At 34.0% G+C, this 24,481-nt stretch overlaps 1 protein-coding gene across 1 annotated transcript in view; it reads right to left on the bottom strand.

Moving 5' to 3' along the window:
- LOC6052487 overlaps nucleotides 1–24,481 on the bottom strand; it is a 170,880-nt gene that overhangs the window by 62,820 nt on the left and 83,579 nt on the right. The window contains exon 3 of the mRNA XM_038250136.1: nucleotides 17,326–17,475. Coding sequence (XP_038106064.1) covers nucleotides 17,326–17,475 — 150 coding nt within the window. The remainder of the gene's footprint in view (nucleotides 1–17,325; nucleotides 17,476–24,481) is intronic.

The raw sequence follows: 24,481 nt of genomic DNA, 5'->3' as shown, positions 1-24,481 counted from the left end.
CAACACTGAGTTTAAACTCTTTTTTTCGATTTTCAACCTGCAGCTGTCACCACCGCAGCGTCAGTCAATCAATCTTGGACTGAATTAATTTTCCATACATTTCACCGGAATTCATGAATAGCGGCACTGATTACAAAGCTTTAATTATTCCATTTAAATTTGTTTGCGCGAACTTTTTTCCTGCAGCAAAATCATGAATAACCACAACTTATTTCCTCAAACTCTTGGTGGTGATATCGGAGTTGAGCCACTCGCAATTTGTATGAATTATGGTCGTGCGCGCGCATGAAAAAACCGCGACGTCGATTAGCCACTCATGCCACGTGCACACGAGTCAACCGTACTGAGCCAACTGGTTGGGCACGCGCGCCACGCGCACCTATCGAAGCGCGATCCAGTCAGATCCTCTCCAACAGCCATTCAGTAGTCAGTAGCAGCAGCAGCAGAAGTAGCACCTATCAGTCAAAGTTGGTTAGACTGCTTAAACCGTCCAAAACTATCACCGGATCGTTCAGTGACAGGGTTGTACGGATGGTTTACAAAAAAAGGGTTGGAAAACCATTTTTGATTAAGTCTTAGCATTTCTTGCATTTAGCTTAACTTCAATTTACCAAATGTTTTCTTGCATAGAAATACTTTTTGAAATCTGAGAGGTAGTCTTAAAAATACAACAAATTTCTGATTGAGATGTAGATCCGAACTGGTGTATACAAACAGAATGAAAAATTAAAAGCCTCACAAAAATATTTTTTCTTTAAATTGATAAAAGCTGGAAGCCTGATTGCATACATTCAAAATAAAAAATAATTCATTGTTTGATTTTCATATTTCAAGTTGCATTTCTTCAGATACTTACACTAAATTTTTTTTTGATTAGGTGCACCGTTTCCAAAATATGGCCATTAAAAGTTAAATTTTGTCCGATAAATTACGGTATTTTGACTTTAAAAAAAGTGTCCATGATTGTCCATTCCGGAAAAAAATGTCCTACAATTGAAAACATTGAAGATTGGACTTTGATTGCTGATGAATGAAAAAGAAACAGGAAAATTGAAGTTTGTAAGTCCACCCAAATAACCCTCCAATGTCTAATGTCGATATCTCAGCAACTATCAATGTTGAAATATGAAACATTTATGAAATTTTCCGATCTTTTTGAAGACAATATTTTTTTATTTTTTTTATCAAGACTAACATTTCAAGAAGGTCAAACATTCAATATTACGCCCTTATATTTTCGATTTTTCGACTTTTCGATTGCAAATTCAATTTTACATAAAAACATGAGGTCAAGAAAGTTAAAGTACAAGAGTTCAATTTTTTACAAAAATCACCCATACAAAAAATCATAACTCGTCGGCAAAATGTGGGTCCATACTTCTGAATGGCTTAAAAGATAGGGGGTTTTTTCCCCTAGAACATATTAAAAAAAAATCCTAAATTTAAAAAAAATACGGATTTCGGGAAACTGATTTTTTTTTGTGAAAAAAATTCATTAAAAAATTACTACATTTTATTTTTCTGTGTACCTATTTTTTCTGAATAGTCCTCATCAATCAAATAAAAAAAAAAAACAAAACGTAAAACAAAAATGTTCGAATTCGGTCGATTTCGTAGAGAATTGCCCAATTATGTTTAATGCCCTTTGACTTTTTGGAAAATTTTGAAGCAACACTTCAAGAAAATGGCAATAGCCTTGGGTCATTCTCCTCCAACTCACACAGCAGTTGCCCCGACCCCTCTTCGATTTGCGTGAAACTTTGCTCTAAGGGGTTATTTTGGTCCCTGATCACGAATCCGGGGTCCATTTTTCGATATCTCGTGACGGTGGGGCGGTACGACCAATTTCATTTTTCTGGTTTTTTACTAAGACACGTTTTTCAGTGATTTGTAGCTCGCAACCTTGAAGAGATAGAAATTTAGTGTCAAAAGGACTTTTGTGTAAAATTAGACGCCCGATTCGATGGCGTACTCAAAATTCCGAAAAAACGCATTTTTCATCAAAAAAGTTAAAATATAATTTTGTAAATCGCTGCCATTTCCCGTTACTCAACTGTCAAAAATCGTGAGACATGTCATTTTATGGGAAATTTAATGTTCTTTTCGAATCTGAAATAACCCAGAAGGGTCATTTTTTTCATTTAGAACAAAAAATTTCATTTTAAAATTACGTGTTTTTTCTAACTTTGTAGGGTTACATTTTAGAGTGTAACAATGTTCTACACAGTTGTAGAACAGACAAAAACAAAAAAAATTATATATAGACATAAGGGGTTTGCATGTATTCTTCACGAGTTATCAGAATTTTACAAAAAAGTTTTTTGAAAAAGTTATGATTTTGACCATTTTTGATCAGTTTTTCAAATTTTTAACTTCAATAATTCAATCGTGTGCTTTTGAAAGTATTTTTTTCGGAAAGTTCTGCAAATTTTTCATGAGAATGACCCCTTGGACGATTGTTGTGACTCGTGCATTGCGAGAATCATAATTTTCTTCAAAAACAATATTTTTGTGATGAGTGAGTGTATCCGGTTTGTTTTTTTTATTTTCGAAAAATCCCCACATACAAGCAGTGCACAAGCTACAACAGGCCTGCCCAACGTCCGGCCCGCGGGCCGGATCCGGCCCGTGAAGCCATTTCATCCGGCCCGCAACGGCTTTTCGAAATAGTTCTATGACCGGCCCTTAAGGATGTTCATGAAATATTAAATAAATAAATTGATTGTGAATAAAATAAATAAGCTTGAAGTCAAATTTTAACATATTATAACAACATTCTTCATGTTTGAGTTTAATTCTTATAATTTTTATATTGGTTGTTTTTAAACAGAAAAATGGTACAAGAAAACTAAATTATCCATTTCTTAAAATTGTAAAATTTATGAAAATGCTTGGATTGTTTTCTAAAAATGTACAAAAAGACACTTAATTTAAATTTCTTTCAATTTTAACTGTCTTTACTGAAGTTTTTTGTCTATTTTTTAAATAAATGAGTAAGCAAAAACTAATGTATTTTTCCAGAACAACTTTTCAGTGATACAGTGTTTTTAAGCTTAAAATATCAAGTTATTCATACTGAAAAAAGATCGCTGCAAATATTTTAAAAACATTATAAAATGTCTTAAAATGAGTCGAGAAATTTTGGAGCAAAAATATATTTTTTCTTAATAATGAATAATAACGAATTGAAAATGATTTGATATATTTTTTACACTTTTTAAATTTTGTGTGTGTTTACAACCATTTTAAAAGATTTGAATATAGGTGCACAACAACGTAAAAGTTTTTTTCTAAAGGATATTCGAATCCAAATTTAGTTTGAATAAATTTTATCATGTCTCATAGATTTTTTTTATTGTAGTGTTGAGGAAATTAAAGTAAAAAAAATGCAACGAGCATTGAAATTTGAATGTTTTTTTTTCATAACAAAATTGTATAAAGGTATTTAATTGCAATCGTCAAACACAATAACTATACAATTTGAAACAAACAAAAATTAGAAAAAGTCAAATAAACACATTTTTGAAAGTTATTTTTCTTTTTCATTCTTAAAATCAAGATATATAAATCTTATTTGCAACACTACTTCTTTTATTTTTTTACTTTAATAGAACCCAATCATTAAATAAATTGAAAAAAAATATGTTTACTTTATCAACTTTAATCAAATATTAGTTCCGGCCCGCCACTGCTTCAGAAAAATCAGATCTGGCCCGCAGGGCCAAAAGGTTGGGCACCCCTGGTGTACTTGGTATTAGTGAATTTCAAGGAACACTCTAGATTATCCAGCATAATTTAAACACGACCGCTTATTTGGCTTAAAATGGGTATATTTCCCCTATGCCGAAAATAAAAACAATGATCGCGAATGGAATTTTGATCTTCTTTTTTTCAGTTGATTCATATCGAATTTTGTTGAAATTTGAATTTTTTTTGATAGAAAGGTGTTGTGTAATGGTATATTATTTTTTATATGGTTGTGTCTGTTTTCATAAGTATGCACTTTTAAATAAATAACTGTAAGTCTCCCACGCTACACCCCTGACTCTCCCTTTCAACAGTGCACATTGTTTATCGCCCATCAATCAGAGGGGTGTCGATTATGCTCACCAATCAATTCTGGCTGCCAACCATGCCCAACCAATGTTCACTGCTGCGGAGGTGTTCGGCGGCACCACTTCCAAACTGCACACTTGACTGCCCAACGAAGTATTCAAATCAACGAAAGTGAAGTTGCATGCAATGCACTGCCAATGCAGACTTCAAGTTGGAGTTCACCAGACCGAACAAAGTTACTCAAATGTCCACCCGGTACGGGATGATCGTAGACACTGACGGATCGATTCGCTGAGAGAGATCTGCGAATTTGACAAGTACCGTGATCGAACGGTTTTCGGTAGCTAATTCGCTAATTGATACGCTTCAACTCCATGACTTCACGACTTTAACGACAGTTGGTAGTGGGGAGTAAGCCGTATTTGGGCCTGCTGATGACTCAATTAGGGGGGGAACGCTTCTCTCGATCGGTCCTTTGATTTGGTCAACTCAGGTGAGCGGCGCGTCGTGATGAGCTAATGTTGCTCGTCCGTTGAGTCATTGCGTGCGATGATCGGTGCGTGTAGTCGTTGCGATGTTTTATGGCAAGGTGTGGTTAAGGCGTGATTAAGGGTACTTAGCGGAATGGGAGCCTGGGACAGCGATGATGCGGCCATTGAGGTTGATTGACCTGGATTAGTTTGGCGGTGTATTGGGGTTGGTGGTGTAAGCGGTGGTGGTTCTTGTGAAAGAGTTGGTTTATCTTAAAAAAATCTCACACATTTTTTAATCAAAATTGTTCAAAGGGCTGAGCAAACTTCCCTACACTCCGGTAGTCCATAATATTCCGTCAATGTCTGTCACCAGGTATGGGCTCGCGGTAATTGAAATTCTCCAAATAGCTTACGATAGCCAGGGCACGTTCGTCGCCATATTACGTAACTGGATATCCACTATAGAGCCAACCAGCTGTGTGATCCCCGACATTCACCGGAATTAAAAACCCAGACCTCCCTCAATAAAGCTTCTACCCTCTTGGTCTAGTCGTCGAAGTCTATTGAAGAAAAAAAAAAGTGATTGCAATCGGCAGTGTTTTCACCTTCGTTTACTTCCTGGCTGGATAGCCCCTCAGTTTCACTTTCAGACTCTCTGGTTCTGGCCGACACAGCTGACGTTAGACACGATGTACCGACCGGCAGAGAAGCATGTTTTGCCGGATGAAGACTGACTGTGGAAGCTTGTAGCCATCGAGGTATCAACGTGTTTTCCTCACTCTCGAGCTTGAGTGAGCTTGAACCTGGGAAAAATCTTGTAAAGCTGGAATTTTTCACTTCGTGTAAAGCGATGCTGAAATCGAAAGTATGAGCCTTCTAGGAACAGAGCTGGTTGAATCATGGTTACTCATTACTTAAGTTATGATATCATAACCCAAAGGAATGAAACAATGTTTAAGATAGAGAATGTATCGTTCGATCTATTAAATTGATAATTACCTTTAATTGAATATATGGAATACTCCTAAACCCTACATCGAAAGCACTTGTTCTAAGCAGCATTGCCCAAGAACTTAATTCCACCCTCGATGCGACGTGCAAAATCGCTTCCATGCATTAACCTACTTTGCATAACGTAATTACCCACTAGTAGCTCCTCGTACTAGCTGCTAAGCCCAACCATCATCAGAAGGTAGGAGGCCTGCCGGTCGAAGTGCGCTTAACGGTAGGCGTAACTCACGGATTAACTCTGCCTTTAAAAGCCGCCCGCTCCGCTACTAGTACCACACCGAGTAGATCAGCTTACGGCGAAACTCCTTTCCCTTCGAATTCCTTCGACAAAATCGATAGGCTTTGACGGCCACAACGCCGACCTGGTGGTAAGGTTGAAAAGTGGTAATCGAAAGCGTTTCGTAACTCCCGGCTGGTACCTTCCGCCTCAGATCCGATAATCAATTGTTCTGCTCGGGGTACAAGCGTATACGAGCGTGTGTTCATCGGTCATATCGGTAATCGTGCACCGGGTGCTCAAGGGTCTACAGAATTGACCATTGTGGAATCAGTGAAGGGCCGACCCGGAGGTATTAGGCTGCTATTGGAAAGTTATTAGCTTATCTGCTGATTTCATCAAACTTTAATCCTTTCAAGGAAAAGTATACCAAACAAGAGTAACTACCAAACACATTTTTTGAGAATTGTTTCATTACATTCGATTAAATTTTGCAAAATTATTTTCCTAAACAACTTAATTCTGTAACTCCTAAACCGGCAGCACGTGCGTCGCCCTTTCAAAAAGGCCCTCAAGCCGTACTTCCACAATTGCCCACCGATCCAAACAAAGAGTCTATTTTTGCAATTCCAACTTCAAACCTCCCCTCAAGCTCAAAAAGGGAAACCACACACTTGCATATTATTTATATGCACCGCGCTCGTTGCAATGGAATTTCTTGATTATTTCGTTTTTCTTCGTTTTCGTTTGGCCAATGTTGTTATTGTTTGGTGCAGGAAAAAAAAACCGAGCAAACACAAACACGAAAAGCCCAGACAGATACGGTTAATATCCGCGGATCGTAACGGATCGGATCGGATCAAGCGAAGAGACACGACACGTGCGCTTTATAGGGTTATTGCATGAAGCAAAAAAAAAAAAACAGTGCATTTTTCAGAAGGTCGACCGTTGGGATACTGTACAGTGGGGGAACTTTGGAACTGAAATTGAACGTCTTAATTCAGCAATTCCCCACGAAAACAGCATGATTCGAAAAAAAGATCGCCGATCGGGCTCTAAATTTTTCTGGGGGTTCCTTGGCCGAAATAAATAGACCCGATTTTTTTGTTTGGCCATTAGGGTGAACTACGCCGTGTTAGGGTGGTTAAAAAAAGGCAATTATCGTCATTTTTGCCAAAATCACATTTTTCAAAAAATCATGACTCCGCACCATTTCAACCGATTGCTATCTTGAGCGCAAAGGCAAGGATATTAGATAGGGCTTTTTAAGGAAAAATAGTTAAAAGTTTCAAATATCTAACCTAACATTTGAAAAGATCAAATGAAAACTTAAAATGCTCTTTTGAAGGTCTCGGGACCAAAGAGCTTATGTTTGAAAATATTTTTATCAGATTCCTCGGAAAATTTTACATCTTATCTTCTTATATCTATATATATAAAAAATTTCGACGGTTTTGTTCGAACGCGAATCAGTTGAACACGGAACGTCGGATCGAGGCGCTTTTTGTTGCGTTGGGTTTGTATAAGTCCAAGGAAGGTTTATAAGCTGAAAAATTGCCACTCTGGGTCCGATTCCAGAGCATCTGCAGATTGTATGAGAAAAATTAAGTAAAATCAAATTTTGATCACAGGAGGCTGAATAGGCAAACAAACTATAAACGTCAACGAACGAAATTAGGCAGAACGAAGTTTGCCGGGAAGAGCTTGTATATATATAAAAAATGTCGACGGTTTTGTTCGAACGCGAATCAGTTCAATACGGAGTGTCGGATCGAGGTGCTTTTTGTTGCGCTGGGTTCGTATAAGCCCAAGGAAGGTTCTTACGCTAACTAATTGACTTTTTGGCCACACTGGAACCGATTCCGGAGCATAGGCAAATTGTATGTAGAAAGTTATGTAAAATCAAATTTTGATCACAGGAGGCTGAATAAGCAAAAAATCAAAAAACGTCAACAAACAAAAAAAGGCAGAACGAAGTTTGTCGGGTAAGGCTAGTAACATATAAAAAAATTTGTAAAGTGATGTTTTCAATATTCCGAGATACGATTTTTTGAAAATAAAAACTGGGATTTTCGACATGCCGCACGAAAAAAGGGAAAATGACGAAAACGGGAAAAATCGACATTTTTCACTAAAACTGCGATAACTTTAAAATTTCATCGATGTTTGGGTACCAACTTTTTTTTAATTGAAATACGTAACTTTTGCTACTTATGCTACTGTCAAAGAGCACAAAATCAATGATGAATGTTTTTTTTCAATTTAAATATTTTGTTCGCTAAAATTTTTTCAAAGAATTTTTATTTTAAAGAAAATAAAGTGCTATTTTTATTCTTTCATTGCATTTTTTTTGTTATAACAAACTGCAAGTTCTTATTAAGCTCTTAAGCATGTATATAATATGAGAGAACTGCCTCACTCCCATTTTTTTTACTTATTTTTTATGATTTTTGCAGAAAATTTACAAAATATAATTTTTCCGTTCTATTTTTAAATCTCAATATTTTTTTTTATTAATAAAAAAAAGCATTTAGAGTTTTGTAAATAGAGATATACTTTGAAGTTTTGCATTTTTTAAGATTTTTAATTTCATTACATCTTCCTTAAGAGCCAATTTTGCATGCTAGCCATGAAATCTATTTTTGATGTTAAATTTTTTTAAATTAAAAATCAATCAAATTAGTTCACATTATTAATAAAAGAAGCATCTAAAGATTTAAATAGAGATAAACTTTGAAGTTTTGCATTTCCTGAGATTTTCAATTTTGTATTTATTTTTCATTTTGATAAACTTCATTAGGGGAAGGTGGGGCAAGACGACCATATGGGGCAAGAGGAATAATCGCTCGTAAGGCCTTAATTTTTACAATTTTGATTATTTCCAGTATGAGGAATTGTTGCTAGCAATGCAATTAGCTGATTCTACTACCACATAACCGCCAAAACGACGTAAACGCCACGGGGCATAAGATTTAATGAAGTTTTTTTCAAAACCTTTGTTTCCTTATAATATTTGGAAAGTACAAAATAAGGTGTGGAGTTCGTTTAAAGGCTCATTTTATCAAAATGCTATTTTTCCTAGATCAGTTGTGTCCCTACCAATGACTTGCACGTATTATAAAGTATGATTTATGTTTTGGTTATTTTTGTAGAGAGCTTTTAAAAAATCTTGTTTAGGTGGGGCAAGTGTACCATATGGATTTTTAGTATGGAAAAAATACGAATTGCTGCAGCAACATATTTTATTGTGAAAAAATACATAAAAGTTCTTAAAAACTGAAAAAAAAAATGTTTAAAAATTGTCCATACACGATATAATAATATCATGATATTTTACTATTTATCATCTAAGTAATATTTTTTTTTCGTAAAAACGGTCAAGTTTTTGATAAAATATAATTTTTTAATCTAAAAATGAAAGAAACGTTTCAAATACATCCTAATCTGATGTATCTAAGTGATAATAGTTCAATTGTTAGTAAATTAGCATGTTTTTTCATGCATTGTTCCTCTTGCCCCAACGGGTTGTTCGTCTTGCCCCACTAGTTGAGTAGAGCATACGAAAAATCAAAAATTTTAAAATCAATTTTTTACATTAAAAAACAGAATTAAAAAAAAAACTTGTTCTATCAAAGTCTCTCAAGACCTGGAATAAGATGATTCTAAAAAATCCGACAGATTTTTTAACGTTTTTAATGGGTAATAACGAGCATTTCCTTAGCTTGTTACACTTGCCCCACTTTCCCCTACATCTTCCTTAAAAGCCAATTTTGCATGCTAGCCATAAAATCTGTTTTTTGATGTTTATTTTTTTTTTAATAAAAAATCAAACCATTAGTTCCCGAGATATCTGTGATGGAAAAAGAATACTAATTGGGCAACACTAAGAAAATGTCATTTTTCCTATTTTCAAAATCAAAAATCAAATTTAATCAAAATTTCAATAAAGTTATTTTTGATTCTTTCTGTAAGTTTTTTGAAAACTTTTTCTTACTCTTGTCTATTCTATAGTTATAAGTAATAATTTTTCGATTGAATTATGATGTAAAACAAAGCTGAAAGGAACACCAAAACTCTGTTATGTACCTAAATGAACTCATTGTAACTTGATTATTCACAAATAAAACCGAATTGAATTGAAGTGTTATTTTTGATTGCAAAATAAATTTCACATGAAAAATAAAGTATTTTTTATCATTGTTTAAATCACTGTTTTTTTTTAATATAGCTTTTGCAAATTAATAAAGGCCGTTCCAAATATTTTTCAAAATTTCACAAATATTTCATATTTTAACATTGAAAATCGAACCATTAGTTGCTGAGATATCGACATAAGAAAATGATGGATTTTTTAGGTGAGACTTAAAAAACATCAATTTTCCTGTTTTTGAACCTTTGCATGGCAATATCTCAGCAACTAAGGATTGTATCAGCAAAGTTCAAAAAAGCAAAATATAGAGAATTTTCTCAGCTCTTCAAAAATATTTTTTTCAAAAGTGGGCAAACATGTGCACTAATTTTAAAAAAAGAATAACTGCGACTATTTAAAAAAAAAAAGTTATCTAAAAATGGATTCAATTTGGAAACGGTGCACTTTATCAAAATTTCACTAAAGTACTTTTTGATTGCAAATTTGATTTTACATCGAAAAATGAAGTTGAAAATTTTTTGCGACCAATATTTCGATTTTTTGAAAAAAAACAGTATTGATTAAAAAAATCATAACTCGCTCAAAGATTTTTTGCACAACCTGAAAATTACTGAAAAGTTGGCATTTGATGTCCTCTAAAACATATAAAAAATAGTGTTTTTTTTGCAAATCAAGTTTTAATGATAAAAGGTTAAATAAAAAATCACCAAATTTTTTTTTACCGTGTATCATTTTTTTCCAGTGTAGTCCGTATCCATACCTACAACTTTGCCCAAGACACCTTATCGATCAAAAAATTCCTTCAAAAGATACAGATTTTTGAATCTTCATACATCATTTTTGTATGGACAGCTGCCAAATTTGTATGGAAAATTATATGGACAAACTAATGATGCAAAATGGCTTCTTTGGGCATACCGAAAGCACCAAAAAAATTTCAGCTGGATTAAAAAATACAAAAATTAAAATTGAAGAAAAAAGACCGATTTCGTAGAGAATTGTTCACAAAATAAATGCCAAAGAACTGATCCAAATCGGATATGGTTAAGGGGTCGCTTTTTATCGTTGAAGTTTATATGTTTTTTTTTTTAACCGATTTGGCTCAAAATTTGCACAGATACTTATTTTTGCTTAAGGAATCGAATCAGAGGGTATCTCTGATGATGATATTTTTTATTATTTTTTTTATTGATAAAGAAATGCGAAATCGGTCTACGATAAAGTAGACGAATACTCAAATGTACTATTAATTCACAGTTTTGTTCTTTTTATTGACCAATTGAAAAAAAAAAACATTCTAAAGGAACCCCGGTTTACGGTAGTCGTCATCTACATTCTTACAAACCAACTTAAAAAAAATCTTAGGAAAACATTCCACAGTGAATGCCGTTGACGTTTTCACAGATCGCCAACCCAGAAAGGCGTGACAAAAGTCGTGATCGATTAGCGCAATTAATCGTGGCGTGTAGAAAACAATCGCAACAAAGTGCTCAAGAACATGACAGATCGGTTGCCGATCTCTGGCGACACATTTTCACGCTCCATTGGCCATAGAACGCGACACCGATTTGGGCTTTAGTTACAGCTCGTCGTGGGAAATTATGCGAAAGACTCAACATGAAGCCACGCTTCGAATGGAACTTGGAGTGGCCCAGGAAGCGCAACTTCAAGTATCAACCTCGAGTGGGTGCTTCTGTTTAGTACCACTCGTTGATAACTTCATCCGAGCAGTGCCAGCGTGTTGCAGTTTAGTTGCGTGCTGCGCGTTACGAAATCAAATGGAATTATTGATATCGCTTTCGCCCGTGGGCCTCAGGGTACTTATTGACAAGTGCGGTAGGGCAGTTATTTGACGCGGGTGGTGGGAGTGTTTGGTTGATCGGCACGCGATGGTTCTTTGATGAATTATCGAGTAGAGAGCCCACTCTTGATAGCAATCTCTCGAATGCGTCCTTGTACAAGGTTGAATAGCTCAATGTTGATGAATGGTTCAGCTGCTTTCATGCTTAGTAGCTAGTTCAATATTGACTTCACTGAAAAAATAGTGGCTATGAAGTTGGTTTATTTGGGTGCAAGATTATTTTCAATAACTTTGTATCATGGGAGTTATTGCTGAGTCAAAGTCGAAGTTCTGACAAAAAAAAATCAAGATAAATCAATCAACTTTTGATTGTATGAATCAATTCCAACATTGTTGTAACATTCATTTACCGAGGAATTGAATACTAATTATAACTACTTTGCTTTCTCATACAACCCAAACCAATTTCGAAGAACCAGAGGACAGTCGTCGCCAAGTTGAATTCCGAAAGCACGCGCCAGCTTTCCGCTGATGAAAGGACCGTGACGTCGATTTGCAAATTAGCCCCGCGCGTTGAATCAATGCTCTCAAGTGTCATTCACTTCACTATTTTTTTGCGCCACGCGGATCTTCGCCACAAGTTGGCACCTCCATTGGCACACTTGTTTGCATTTCCCGCGGATTAAGGGGAAGCTCATTTGGTGTGACAACGAAAATAATGAATGAAGTTGGAAGGAGCGTGAATGAGCGAACGAGTGCCACCCAAACAGGAAATCGGTTGTTTATAGTGCAAAACACATACGCGCGGCGGTGGCAGCGACACATCGACGACATCGTACAAAGTTTGTCGAGTAATTAATGCTATTAAGATATTATTAACGACAAAATCCAGAGGCCGTGGACAAATATGGAAGCAGCCAGGCCACCATTGGGCAAGTGTGCAAACATCTTGGCAGCTTTGACAGGTGTGTCGACGTCAAAGTTGGTGTGTGGAAGTCGGTGGCGTTAATGACATGGGATGGTCGGATTACATCATGGACCACAGCGGGTTTTCGTTGAGGTTAATGAATATCATTTGCGGCAGTCTGTGGACGAATTTGAAGTACTTATTACCAATTCGGATGTATTTTAAGAGTGGTTTGGTAAACACAAGGATTAATTTTAAAAAAGAAAATTATGCAACTTCCAAATGGGCTATTCCATCTCTAAGATAACCAAAAATTTAGATTTTTTGTTAAAAAATAACTTTTTTTTACATGATCAAAACATTTAATTGTTTAATGTAAAATTTCAGAGCTTTATCAAATCAATATTCTTTTTCGAAAGCTCCAAAATAATCAGTTCGGGTCAAACAAAAATCATGTGGGAAACACTTTATTGCGTAAATCATTTATGTAAAGACTTAACACATCGAACTATACAGATATTCCATTTGAAAAGAGCCAAAATCAAAAAAAGTTTTCCGATCGGGCTCAAAAATTTTCTGGAAGTTCCTTAGCCGAAATAATTCGATCTGCATTTTTTTTTGTTTGAAAAGCACCAACCAAATAGGTGGATTAAGAATTTTTGTTCACTATCATTATGAATTTATTACGATTTTTCATCATAATATTTTATTTTCTAACAAATTATTATGTTACATTACCCATTTCAAAAAACTACAGAACTCGCTATCGAACAAAATATTTCAAAAAAAAAAAATTGAAACGAGTATATTTTTAGCAAGGTTTACTCTAGTATCGTTCAACTACTCTTTTGAACTATACTCTTTTAAAAAAGTTAAAATTCTAAAATTTCAAAATACTCAGTAACCGATTTTTTATGAACGGCTAAGGTTCAAAAAATTTCAACAGCTGCAATAAAATTTGAAAAGCTGTTTATTAAACTGTTGGAAAACAAAATGGTGACAAAATAATCAACTTCTGTTTAACTCATAACAAAATAAATAAATAAGAGAGCACATGTAGAAACTATGTTTCAATGCGTTAAACATTGGAATGCAATAAGACCGTCGCTAGAACTATTCACAGCTGAAATAAATTCAAAAAAAGCCAAAAAAACAAGGGGCAATAATAATTCTGTGCAAGTATTAATCAACTGAAAGCTACTGAGAAAACATTTTTTTGCGGTGTTTAATATTATCTGAAAATTTTGGCTTATTGTTAATTTTTGAGGAAATAAATTTCAAACGGGCAAAAATATTGCTCCAAAAAGTTATCAAAAGTTATCCGTTGACTGAAAAGTTGTGCTTGTTATTAATTTTCGTAAAAAAAATAATTTAAATTTACATTCACATTTTAACAGAACTGATAGTTTTTCCATTGATAAGGTTAGATTGAAAAAATGACTGTAATTTTGACAAATTTTGAAAACTCCCAATTTCATTTGATATTGAAAATGTATGTCAATCTAAATGAATTAAAATACAATTTTAAGTTTTTTGAAAACTTTTTTTTTTGCTTGTTTATGCACTGCACAGAAAATATTAGTTGAATTTTAAAAGGTTGAAAATTTGGTTGGTTGAATATTACCTCTTTTTTAAGTAATTTCACCTTAAAATGTGTAACAATAGGAACCCGATGAAAATCAAAATTTACACATTTTTTGACACAAAATCTTTCATCATAACCTGATAAATATTACCATATTTTTTCTTCTGTATATTTAAAAGTAACAATTGCACTAAAACGAATTACGACGTATTTTACAGGTGAAATGAACACAACATTTTTGTTAGGTAATAGTAGTTTATGCAACAAGTTGCAAAAAGAGGATTTTTCCAGCCGTACATTTATAAATACAAAGAGTGCTGAAAAAATCAAGATTTGCAACGAGTTCCATACAACATTTTTTGCAATTCCGAAAAACACCCATTGAGTGAAATTTTAAGTTAAATTTTCCTGTATTTTGTCAATAAATCGTTTAAATCAAAAAAATGTTGAAAAGAGTTACTTTTCGAAACAAGTGCTAAAAAGTTCAACATTTCAGCACCCATTGCAGTGCTGAAAAGTAGAACTTTTAAGCATTTATTTTGAAAAGTGTTGCTATTCGATTCTGTTATTTTTGGTACAGAAAAGTAGGCTATTTCGTCGTTCAAGAATGACAAGAAAAGTAAGTAGTTTCACGACGGAATTGCAAAAATTCAATTAACTTATTGTAACTTGTTTGTGCACAAATAAAACCGAACTGAAATAAAAAGCCCAACCTTAAAAAACTTTTAAAATTTAACAAACATTTGAACAAGTAACTCTTTTTTTAATGTTAGTATTGAATTCTTGAAATATTTTGTTTTCTTTTTAACCAAGTTTAGTGAATAATCATGTGTTTGAATTTTTCTTTATGGCGATTTTTTGAGAGAAAAAAACTATTCAATATACAATTTTAAAAATCATATGTTGTCTATCAAACTGTTGTATTTAGGATATTCTAGTTTTTTGACAAGATATTTTATCTATTATGTTTCAGGCTCAATATAGAAAAATAGGCGAAAATATTTTTTTTTGATATTTGGTCACTTTCTGACGCTTCATAAAAAGTTAGCAGGGTGTTTTATTAAGCATACTTAAATTTTTGATAAGTTCATCCTACACCAAAACGCAGGTAAGTTAGAAAAAAAAATCAAAAATGCATTTGAAAAGCTGTTAAAACTGATTCTTTATAAAACGTTAGCCATTTAAGCAAGACCAAGACGCTTAAAAGTAATTTTTTTCGACCCTTTTGCTTTATAAACATCCTAAAAATAGTGTTTATGGGAACGTTCATTTTTTAAGTCAAAAAAATTATAAAAAGATTCAAATAGAAAAAGCCAATTTATATAGGAATCTAAAATGCCACTAAAAATGATATCGCGGATCATACTTTGGTCACCCCTGTTTTATAGCATAAAATGTATAATTGCTGGTACCAGATATTGCACCATCCTAAAATGTGGAGCGACAAAATTAAGTGTAATGCCAAAAACTTCTAAAAAATAGTTATAACGCGAATAGAGTCTAAAGTCTGAATGAGGACATCAGCGTTTATAGAACTTAAATGTTTCAAATTTGGAAAAGGTTGAATAAATTTAGATATTCCAGGACTAGAGGCCATCTACCTGGAAAATTAATAAACCTAGAAAAGGTCGTCACTTTGAATCTCAGAATGAATGTGCAAGGCAAGGTGCTAGGTGTAAAAAGATGAAATTTTATATTCCAAGGGCGCGGGAATATCAAAAAATAAAACCATGACAATAACAATTTTTGGTATTAAATCAATATTCCAGAATCCAGAATACCTCAACTTGGTATTGACATGTTTTGATATTGTGGTATTATTTTACCCTTGGAATAACATGGTTTGGTATTGTTATGGTCTTCCATATACAAGGTTTTGGTGTGATTTCATGGTATTTTACTGGGCAACCAAGGGCATATTTTGGTCGATGTTATTTGCCTAAGTAATACCAATATTTGGTATTCCTGTGTTATTTACCCCTGCTTGGGCACCGTTTCAAGCCTTTGGACACCTAGTTTTGAGTAGGAATCTTGCTACAGATGTTAATAAATATCGAATGTTAGTAACAAATGAATCGAAATGTTTTTTTGTTTATTCTATCCTAAATTGTTATTTTTCATCGCATCACGGAATTTCAAAGATCAAACATCAGATAAATTAAAACGACTTATTGATAAATGCACATTCCTCTATTGAAAATCACCTCCTCCATTGAACTGTGTTTTATTGAACCGTTGCCATTTGCAGAACTCACTTGCATAAAAGCGGTTAATTCTCGTGGCAGCAGGTTTCCGTGATTAATTTATGGCTTATTTATAGCCGCACACAGAGAGACTGCCGACTGCCAGGGGAGGCGGTTTTGAGTGAGAAGACATTTGTAAGCCCGGACCAAGCCAAGACCAAGTGCGGGATTATTGGTCCGCGATCTGTTTAAGGGAGGATTTAAGTGCAGCCTCCCCCTGACTAGCTAGAGTGGCAGGTGTAGAACAGTGCCAGGACCGGTTATCATCCGCGCCGTCCGAACTGTCGGGGCCCGGTTCAAGGTGGTACAGATCTTGGCGGCATTTAGCATTGTTTGCTCAACTGTGTGGCAGACATTCACACCGCTGGGAGTGTGTGGAGTTAATGTTCGATGGACTGGAAGTTGGCTGGATTGATTTGCTTGAGAGAGAACTGTTTCGTTAGAGCTTAAAATTGAAATTGAAATTTTGAAGTTAGCACCGATATCCTTTAAAAATGGTAACAAAATGACAAAATGTATTACCATAAGGTCAACCCCAAAATTGGGGTGGTATGTCAATGCCCTCAAATTCAACTGTGACCGTTGTGGTTGAACTAAGCCATCAAATTTATACTTTTAGGGTGCGGAACTGAATTTGTTAGCAGCATCTGATACCCACCTTGCGTGTGGTGGTAGTTTGGTTACAAATAACTCTTTTGCTCGTTGGGTGGTCAAGTGGAAATTGTGGCTTCCCACCATTAATTTGTTGCGATTTGCAAAAAAAAAAAGTTTGCCATTTTTTGGGGGCGTCAAAATGTGGATTTAGTGAAGCGATTTGAAGTGTCATTCTTCAATCTTAACTTGAAGCATACGTTATTTAAAGAATTTATGAAGTGCACTTACCATTTTTGCTCTCTTTGGAGGATGCAACAGCCACGATTGAAGAGGGCGGAGGTGGGACTGGTGCTGGCGTTGGCGTTGAGCTATGCTGCTGGTCTTCGTCCAGCACCATGACTGGAACGGCGGTGACCACTTTGTAGCCGGGCATAGGACCTGGAAGCAGAAATTGAATCAGTTTGATGAGAAATGCTTTTTACAGTAGTTAAAAATTATTTAATAACTGGAGATTTATTTTTGGATTTCATTTGATTTTTATTTCATTGTTTGAAATTCCTATTTATTTATACTTTTGAATAAAACTATTCACTATCGCAAACTATTCAGGAGGATAAATCTATCGCATCAAAAGCTATAAATAATGTAGGTTTGAGAGATTCTTGTGAACATGGGTTGTTCTCCTTTAGGCTGGTACAAATTTTATTTAAAGTTTTTGTCCCTCGTCTCTGGTCAAGGTTAAAACAGGGCAAACAAATAGAAAAAAACAATAGTTATTTCAAATTTCCAGCCTAATTTTCGAAATTTTGAAACAAAATGTATCACAAAATGCCGTCTTTTACTGATGTGTGTTCACAATATTCAAAATATGAAAAATGATTAAAAAGTTGTTATTTGTTTAAAAATGCCTAATAAACTTTATGCAATGTATTTAGAATTGTTATCATCCATTTTCCATTTGAATTTTCCTGCTCCTGATTTTTGGGATTTTTTTATTAGGACAAAAAAAAATTGAAATAACAAGCCATGGTCTCAACATTTTAATGAAAAAAGTGTTTTAAAGTGTTTTAAAATAATTTGCCTAGTTTGCAATGATATAAAATATATAATCCGCTTAAAAAAATGATTGTTTTCAAAAAAGTGTTTCTCCATTATTTGATACTTTTTCCGGATAGCGTAAATTTACTCAGTTACAGTTACAATTTTGCAGTTTTTCATTATATGGATAACTTCATTCAAGGAACCAATTAGGGGAAGTTTAGAAAAAATTACATATTTCCTGGTTCTTAGAAAATTTTCTGCATATTTTTTTACTTTCAATTTTGTACGAGCTTTTTCAACGATAAATCCTTAAAAAGAGCAGAAATCGGATTTACCAATTAAGCCTTACCTACTCAAAAAGAAAAGATTTTATATAAAATCGAATAATTTACCGCTACTTTTTAATTTTTGATCAAAAATGTACACAATTATTTTTTTTCAAAAACCGTAATCTTTTAAAAAATGGATTTTTTTCAATTTTGTTATTGATTAAAGGGCCCATCCACAAACAACGTGAATATTTTTTGATAATTTCGTATCACTCAGCTCCTCCTTGTGGATTTAACAGGTTAAGGTTCAAGCCTCACCCATTCTTTCCTGTATTTGACTTAGTTTAGATTTAGATAGCATGTTGAAGCACATTCTGGGATACATTTTTATAATAATGGTAATAATCTATAAAAGAAAATTTAAAATAATTTAAAATTTTTTTTCTGAAAAGATTTTAAATGTATTTTTTAATTGAATTTAATTTTATTAAATAAAATAACAAAAATATTGTTTCGAATGTTTTCTCGGTAAGGATATTACAAATTTTATTGAAAAAAATTGAGGACTATTGAGAAAAAAATAGGTACACGGAAAAAAAATTGCAGGTTTTTTAATCATTTTTTTTTTCACAAAAACTCAATTTCCCAAAATACCTATTTTTTTGATTTTCGAGATTTTTTGATATGTTTTAGGGGACAAAAATCCGCAACTTTTGAGCCACAGAGAAACACGGTCAAATTTTTTTTGAAAAAATAGTGATTTTTGGAAAAAATCGTAATTTCATGCAAAAACAAATTTGACGTAATTTTTTAATGCAAAATTTAATTTGCAATCGAAAACCACTTTACAGATTTTTTGAGAAATATTTGCAGTTTTTCGATTTTTAAAAATTTTGACCATGAGTGACCATTTCTAAAAATATTTTTTTTGAAAAGTTCAGAAAATTTGCCATAAAATTATCACAGAGACATTGAAGATTGGACCTCGGGTTGCTGAGATACAAAAAGAGAAAGAGAAAAGAACATGAAAATTGGAGTTTTCTAAGTCTCACCAAAACAACCCACCATTTTCTTATGTCAATATCTCAGCAACTAATGGTCCGATTTTCAATGTTAAAACATGAAAAAATACTTTGAAAATTTTCAAATCAAGACTAACATTTTTAAAGGGCCAAACATTGAATATTACGCCCATTTGAAATGCTAGTCTTGATTTACTTTTTTTCAAAAAAATTTTTTCGAAAAGATTTGAATATTTCACGAATGTTTCATGCTATAACATTGAAAATCGGACCATTAGTTGCTGAGATATCAACATTAGAAAATGGTGGGTTGTTTTGGTGAGACTTATAAAACTTCAATTTTCGTGTTTCTTTCTCTTAAAGCGGCTGTATCTCAGCAACCCGAGGTCCAATCTTCAATGTCTCTTAGACAATTTTATACAAATTTTCTGAACTTTTCAAAAAAAATATTTTCGGAAATGGTCAACTCATGGCATGGAAAAACTGCAAATATTTCGCTAAAATCAAAATTTCGGTGGCTATATCTTGAAAACGGAGCTCTTTATCAAAAAATCTGTAGAGTAGTTTTCGATTGCAAATTAAATTTTGCATTAAACAATTACATCAAATTTGTTTTTGCATGAAATTTCGATTTTTCCAAAAAAATACTATTATTTCAAAAAATCATAACTCGGAGGCAGATTTTTTGACCATGTTTCTCTATGGCTCAAAAGTTGCGGATTTTTGTCCCCTAAAACATATAAAAAAATCTCGAAAATCAAAAAATAGGTATTTTGGGAAATTGAGTTTTTGTGAAAAAAAGTTGATTAAAAAATCTGCAATTTTTTTTCCGTGTGCCTGTTTTTTCTCAAAAGTCCTCAACAATACCTACAACTTTGCCGAAGACACCAAATTGATCAGAAAATTCACTCAAAAGTTACAGATGTTTGAATATTTACATACCATTTTTGTATGGACAGCAGCCAAAATTGTATGGAGACTTGTATGGGTGAACCAATGACGCAAAATAGCTTATTTGGTCATAGGGAAGGCCCCCACAAAGTTTGAGCCAAATCAAAAAATACAAATAAAATCCATTTCCGGTTTTGGTAGAGAATTGCTCAACTATTAAATATTTGAGTAATTTTTTTTCAAAATCGGCCGATTTTGAACCTTTTTTTTTATTTGGCTTAAGTTTTGTGTGGGCCTTCCCTATGACCAAAGAAGCCATTTTATGTCATTGGTTCACCCATACAAGTCTCCATACAATTTTGGCAGCTGTCCATACAAAAATGGTACGTAAATACTTGAAAGTCTGTAACTTTTGAAGGACTTTTCTGATTTATTTGGTGTCTTCGGCAAAGTTGTAGGTATTGATGAGGACTGTTCAGAAAAATAAAGATACACGAAAAAATTCCGATTTTTTAATTTAATTTTTTTTGAAATCAATTTCCAAAAATATTGTGCTTTATGATTTTTGAAATATTTTGATATGTTTTAGGGGACAAAAACCCAGCCATAGAATTTGCCGCCGAGATTTTGAAAAAAAATCAAAACATAAATTGTTTTGATTTTAAGATATAATCAACGAAAGTTTGATTTTTTTTAAAGTTAGTGCCCATAAGTGATCATTTCTGAAAATATTTTGTTAAGTGCAGAAAATTGGCCATAAAATTGTCTAAGTATCATTGAAAATGAAGCAACCTCTGGTTGCTGAGATACAGCGGCTTAAAGAAATAGAAATAGGAAAATTGAAGTGCCGAATAATGCCGATGTCTCAGTAACTAATGGTCCGAAATTTCAACATTCATGAAATTTCCAATCTTTTCGAAAACAATATTTTCATTCTTTGAATCAAGACTAAAATTTCAAAAGGGCGTGATATTGAATGGTTGGCCCTTATGAAATGTTAGTCTTGCGTGCGTCACACGTGCGTTTTTATCTCAAATTAACTTATAAATCAATGTGTGGTTTGAGGTTAAAAACATAAAAGGTTTAAAAATATACAAACTTACTCTCCCTTTTACACAACACACAATCACACTCTCACAAAGCATCACACCACGGTTGGGAAATCACTGATTTATGAACCGACTAAAAAGTGGCCAGATTACCCCGCGCGCAAAGCCAAAGAATTGCAAAAGTGGCTCATAAATTGCACCGATTTTTGCACGTGCCAAAGTTGCCACGGGTCCACCTCTCTGGTTTGGTGTTGGTCACGAGCGAACTTTTCAGGACCGAGAGATAACGTTGCGAGTGCCTGCGGTCAGTTTCAGACGGTTTGTGGCCAACCTGGGCCCCCCCCTGAACCTTGGCTCTCGTGGCCAAAGTGCTAATAAATTTTCATTTTTCTTCCGGGGGCCTCCACCCTTTTGGCCTTCCGAAGGACCTCTTTTAATGTAGCTGCGGGGTCTCGTTTTTCCGCGCTATGGGATTTTCAGTAGTTTTGGTGGATGCAAATCTCGAGTTTCATTTAAGGTAAAAATTAATTAAATATTTCTTGATGTTTTGTCTTAATAAAATGAAATCATAGATATTTTGCCCAAAATCCTCAGTTTCTCCCACATTCCCACAGTCGCAGAACTCTCGTCCACGCCCAGACCATCCAATTCTCGGGAGTGCTCATCGCACCGAGCTATTGAACGCCAGACTTGTTGGTAAAGTGGCAACTTTGTAGCTACAATGTCGTCGGGCCTGAAATCTTGAACTTGGCCGCAATCCCAAATGCAGCACCCAGCAATCCCACCGAGACCGTTTTCACCAACGACTGGCTCCGATTAGCTTCCTTGGCCGTCGTACTGTAAATTTGTTGTGCACATAAAGAAGATTCTGCTGCTGCGAGCCGCAGAATCGCAATCACAGAACGCAGAACGACGACGACGATTCTGCAAATTAAGCCCGGTAGTAATTGAGGCGTACAACGCTCAGTGAGATGTTGTTAAGGCACAAAATGCAACGCAGCCTAGTTGGCGCATAGATTTGTCAAACGAGCTGAAAAGAGGCACGTGCTTTAATGTCTCAAAGTCCGGCTGCACGGTCCGGGATCCTATAAATAGTCCCGGAGGAATAGAACCTCAGTGACTTGCGTTTCGCAGCAGCTAGCCAGGAGCTGTGCTGGACCATCGTAGCAGAGCAAGCTCAGGTAATTGGTGATGAGGTGAAGCTCGGTTGTGCGACTTGTCATTAGCAGCTACTGCGGGTAGAAGTGAACTGCAGCAGTTGCACTGGAAAGTGGTTTAATGAGCACATGTCCAGTGTAGAGCGTCCAATTTCCCGTCCCGGGAAAAAATTTCCCGGGAATTCCCGGGATTTCCCGAAAATAAATAATTCCCGTTTCCCGGGAAATTTCTAAATTTCCCGGGAATTCCCGAAATTTAAGGGGAAGTATACATTTTCTTAATTTTTTGGTACATTTGTTTAAACTTACAACAAAATAATGAAAGAACTATGAAAGAACTCAATTTTTTTTTCATTAAATTCAATTTACTGCTATTATTGAACTTATCAGTTCGTCTGAAAATTCCATGTCAAGATTTATTTCAAATGGTATTAATTTCTGAAGCATTCACAACTGGGAATAGACCTTGTTTATTTGTTGGAAAACGAAAATTACGATATTATGGAATGAAAATAAACTATTATAATTTGGTATGCTTTTTAAACAAAAATTGTTGTTATATTATTTGAAAATGAGGTACTTCTTCCTGCAAAGATCAAAATTGAGTTGTTTTTTACGTTATGTTTACCACGACCAAATTGATAGAAAATTGAATGGGTATCATTAAATGTTAATTTTCTTAAAAGTGTTCGAGAAATTACAGTTAAAAGTTGAAAATTTATAGAGCACTAAAGCTACCAAGGACGTAAGAGGTTTAAATATGAAACTACTAAACTACTTTTTGATATGAAAATTCTTAAAACCTAAGTCATTTATTAGGCCGAATCATTAAACAATCATTAAAAAAACTACATCGTAATACATAAAAGTGCCCATAAAATGCAAATGTATATCGAATACTCGCTCCAAACATTTGAAAACTTTGAGTTGTGATTACATAAAAATGGTATTTCAAGTGAATAGCACATTTTTTAGGTGGGTTTATGCTTATCTATTTATTCATGAGCTCAAACCAGTAAGATTTGTTCTGGATAAAATATTTGTCATGAAAAACATATTTTCTATTTTTTCCATTTCAATGATTTGCCATGAAAAACACATTTGCTGCATGATTTTTTTTTCATTTCAACTAAATTATCAATATTATTCTTTATCATATTCTCTCAAACTGGTCACAGAGACGTATTCAAAAGCAATTTTATCGTTTTAAAGCATGGATTCATTTTACTCACTTTCCAAACACTGTGATTAAAAAAATAATACCTAGCTAATCCTTATCAAAACAAAATACTAATAATTATTTTTTGATATTTTGAACGAATTGAAAGACAGCTTAAAGAAATTTTTTCATATTTTCTTGAAGTTATATGTTTTTTTACAAGCAGCCAAGGCATTAATTGAACCTAACACTTATTTTGAACATTATAGTTGCTTTTCTAAACAATTTTGTTGCAAAATATTAATCAAAACCAGGATCAGAACAATTTTCGGTAAATTTAAAATTTCCCGGGAATTCCCGGGATTTCCCGGGAAATTTGTTGAAAATTTCCCGTTTCCCGGGAATTTTGTAACCCCGGGAAATTGGACGCTCTAGTCCAGTGCAATTAGAAAAGAGCTGTTTGTTAAGTGAAAAACTGAAACTGTGGTTGAAGGAGTGACTGTAAATTTGATTATTTTCTGAGATTTTCAAAAAATTGGTCAAACGATCATTTTGAGCAATTTTTGATCTTTACAAGTTTACACCTTATTAAAAATGTTTTTTTTTTACTTTTAATGTTTTATATGGATTTATCATTTTTGTTTTTAACTTCTCTGATAGTATTATTCGTATATTTCAATCTGCCGGTTTCGTTTTCTAGACTGATTTAATGGCACTTTGTTTATTTCGGAAAAAATACATTCTTTTTACTAACTGTCAGATGTATCTGGCAACATTAGGGTGTTTCAGCCGAACAAAAAAGTTCTCAGATTACGGCAAACAGAGGTTTCCCTTGTAGAGAATACTCATAGGGACT

Source organism: Culex quinquefasciatus, chromosome 2 (assembly GCF_015732765.1).
Source record: "Culex quinquefasciatus strain JHB chromosome 2, VPISU_Cqui_1.0_pri_paternal, whole genome shotgun sequence".
NCBI lineage: Eukaryota > Metazoa > Arthropoda > Insecta > Diptera > Culicidae > Culex > Culex quinquefasciatus.
The sequence above is the reverse complement of the archived record's forward strand: the minus strand, read 5'-3'. Positions and strand labels throughout refer to the sequence as shown.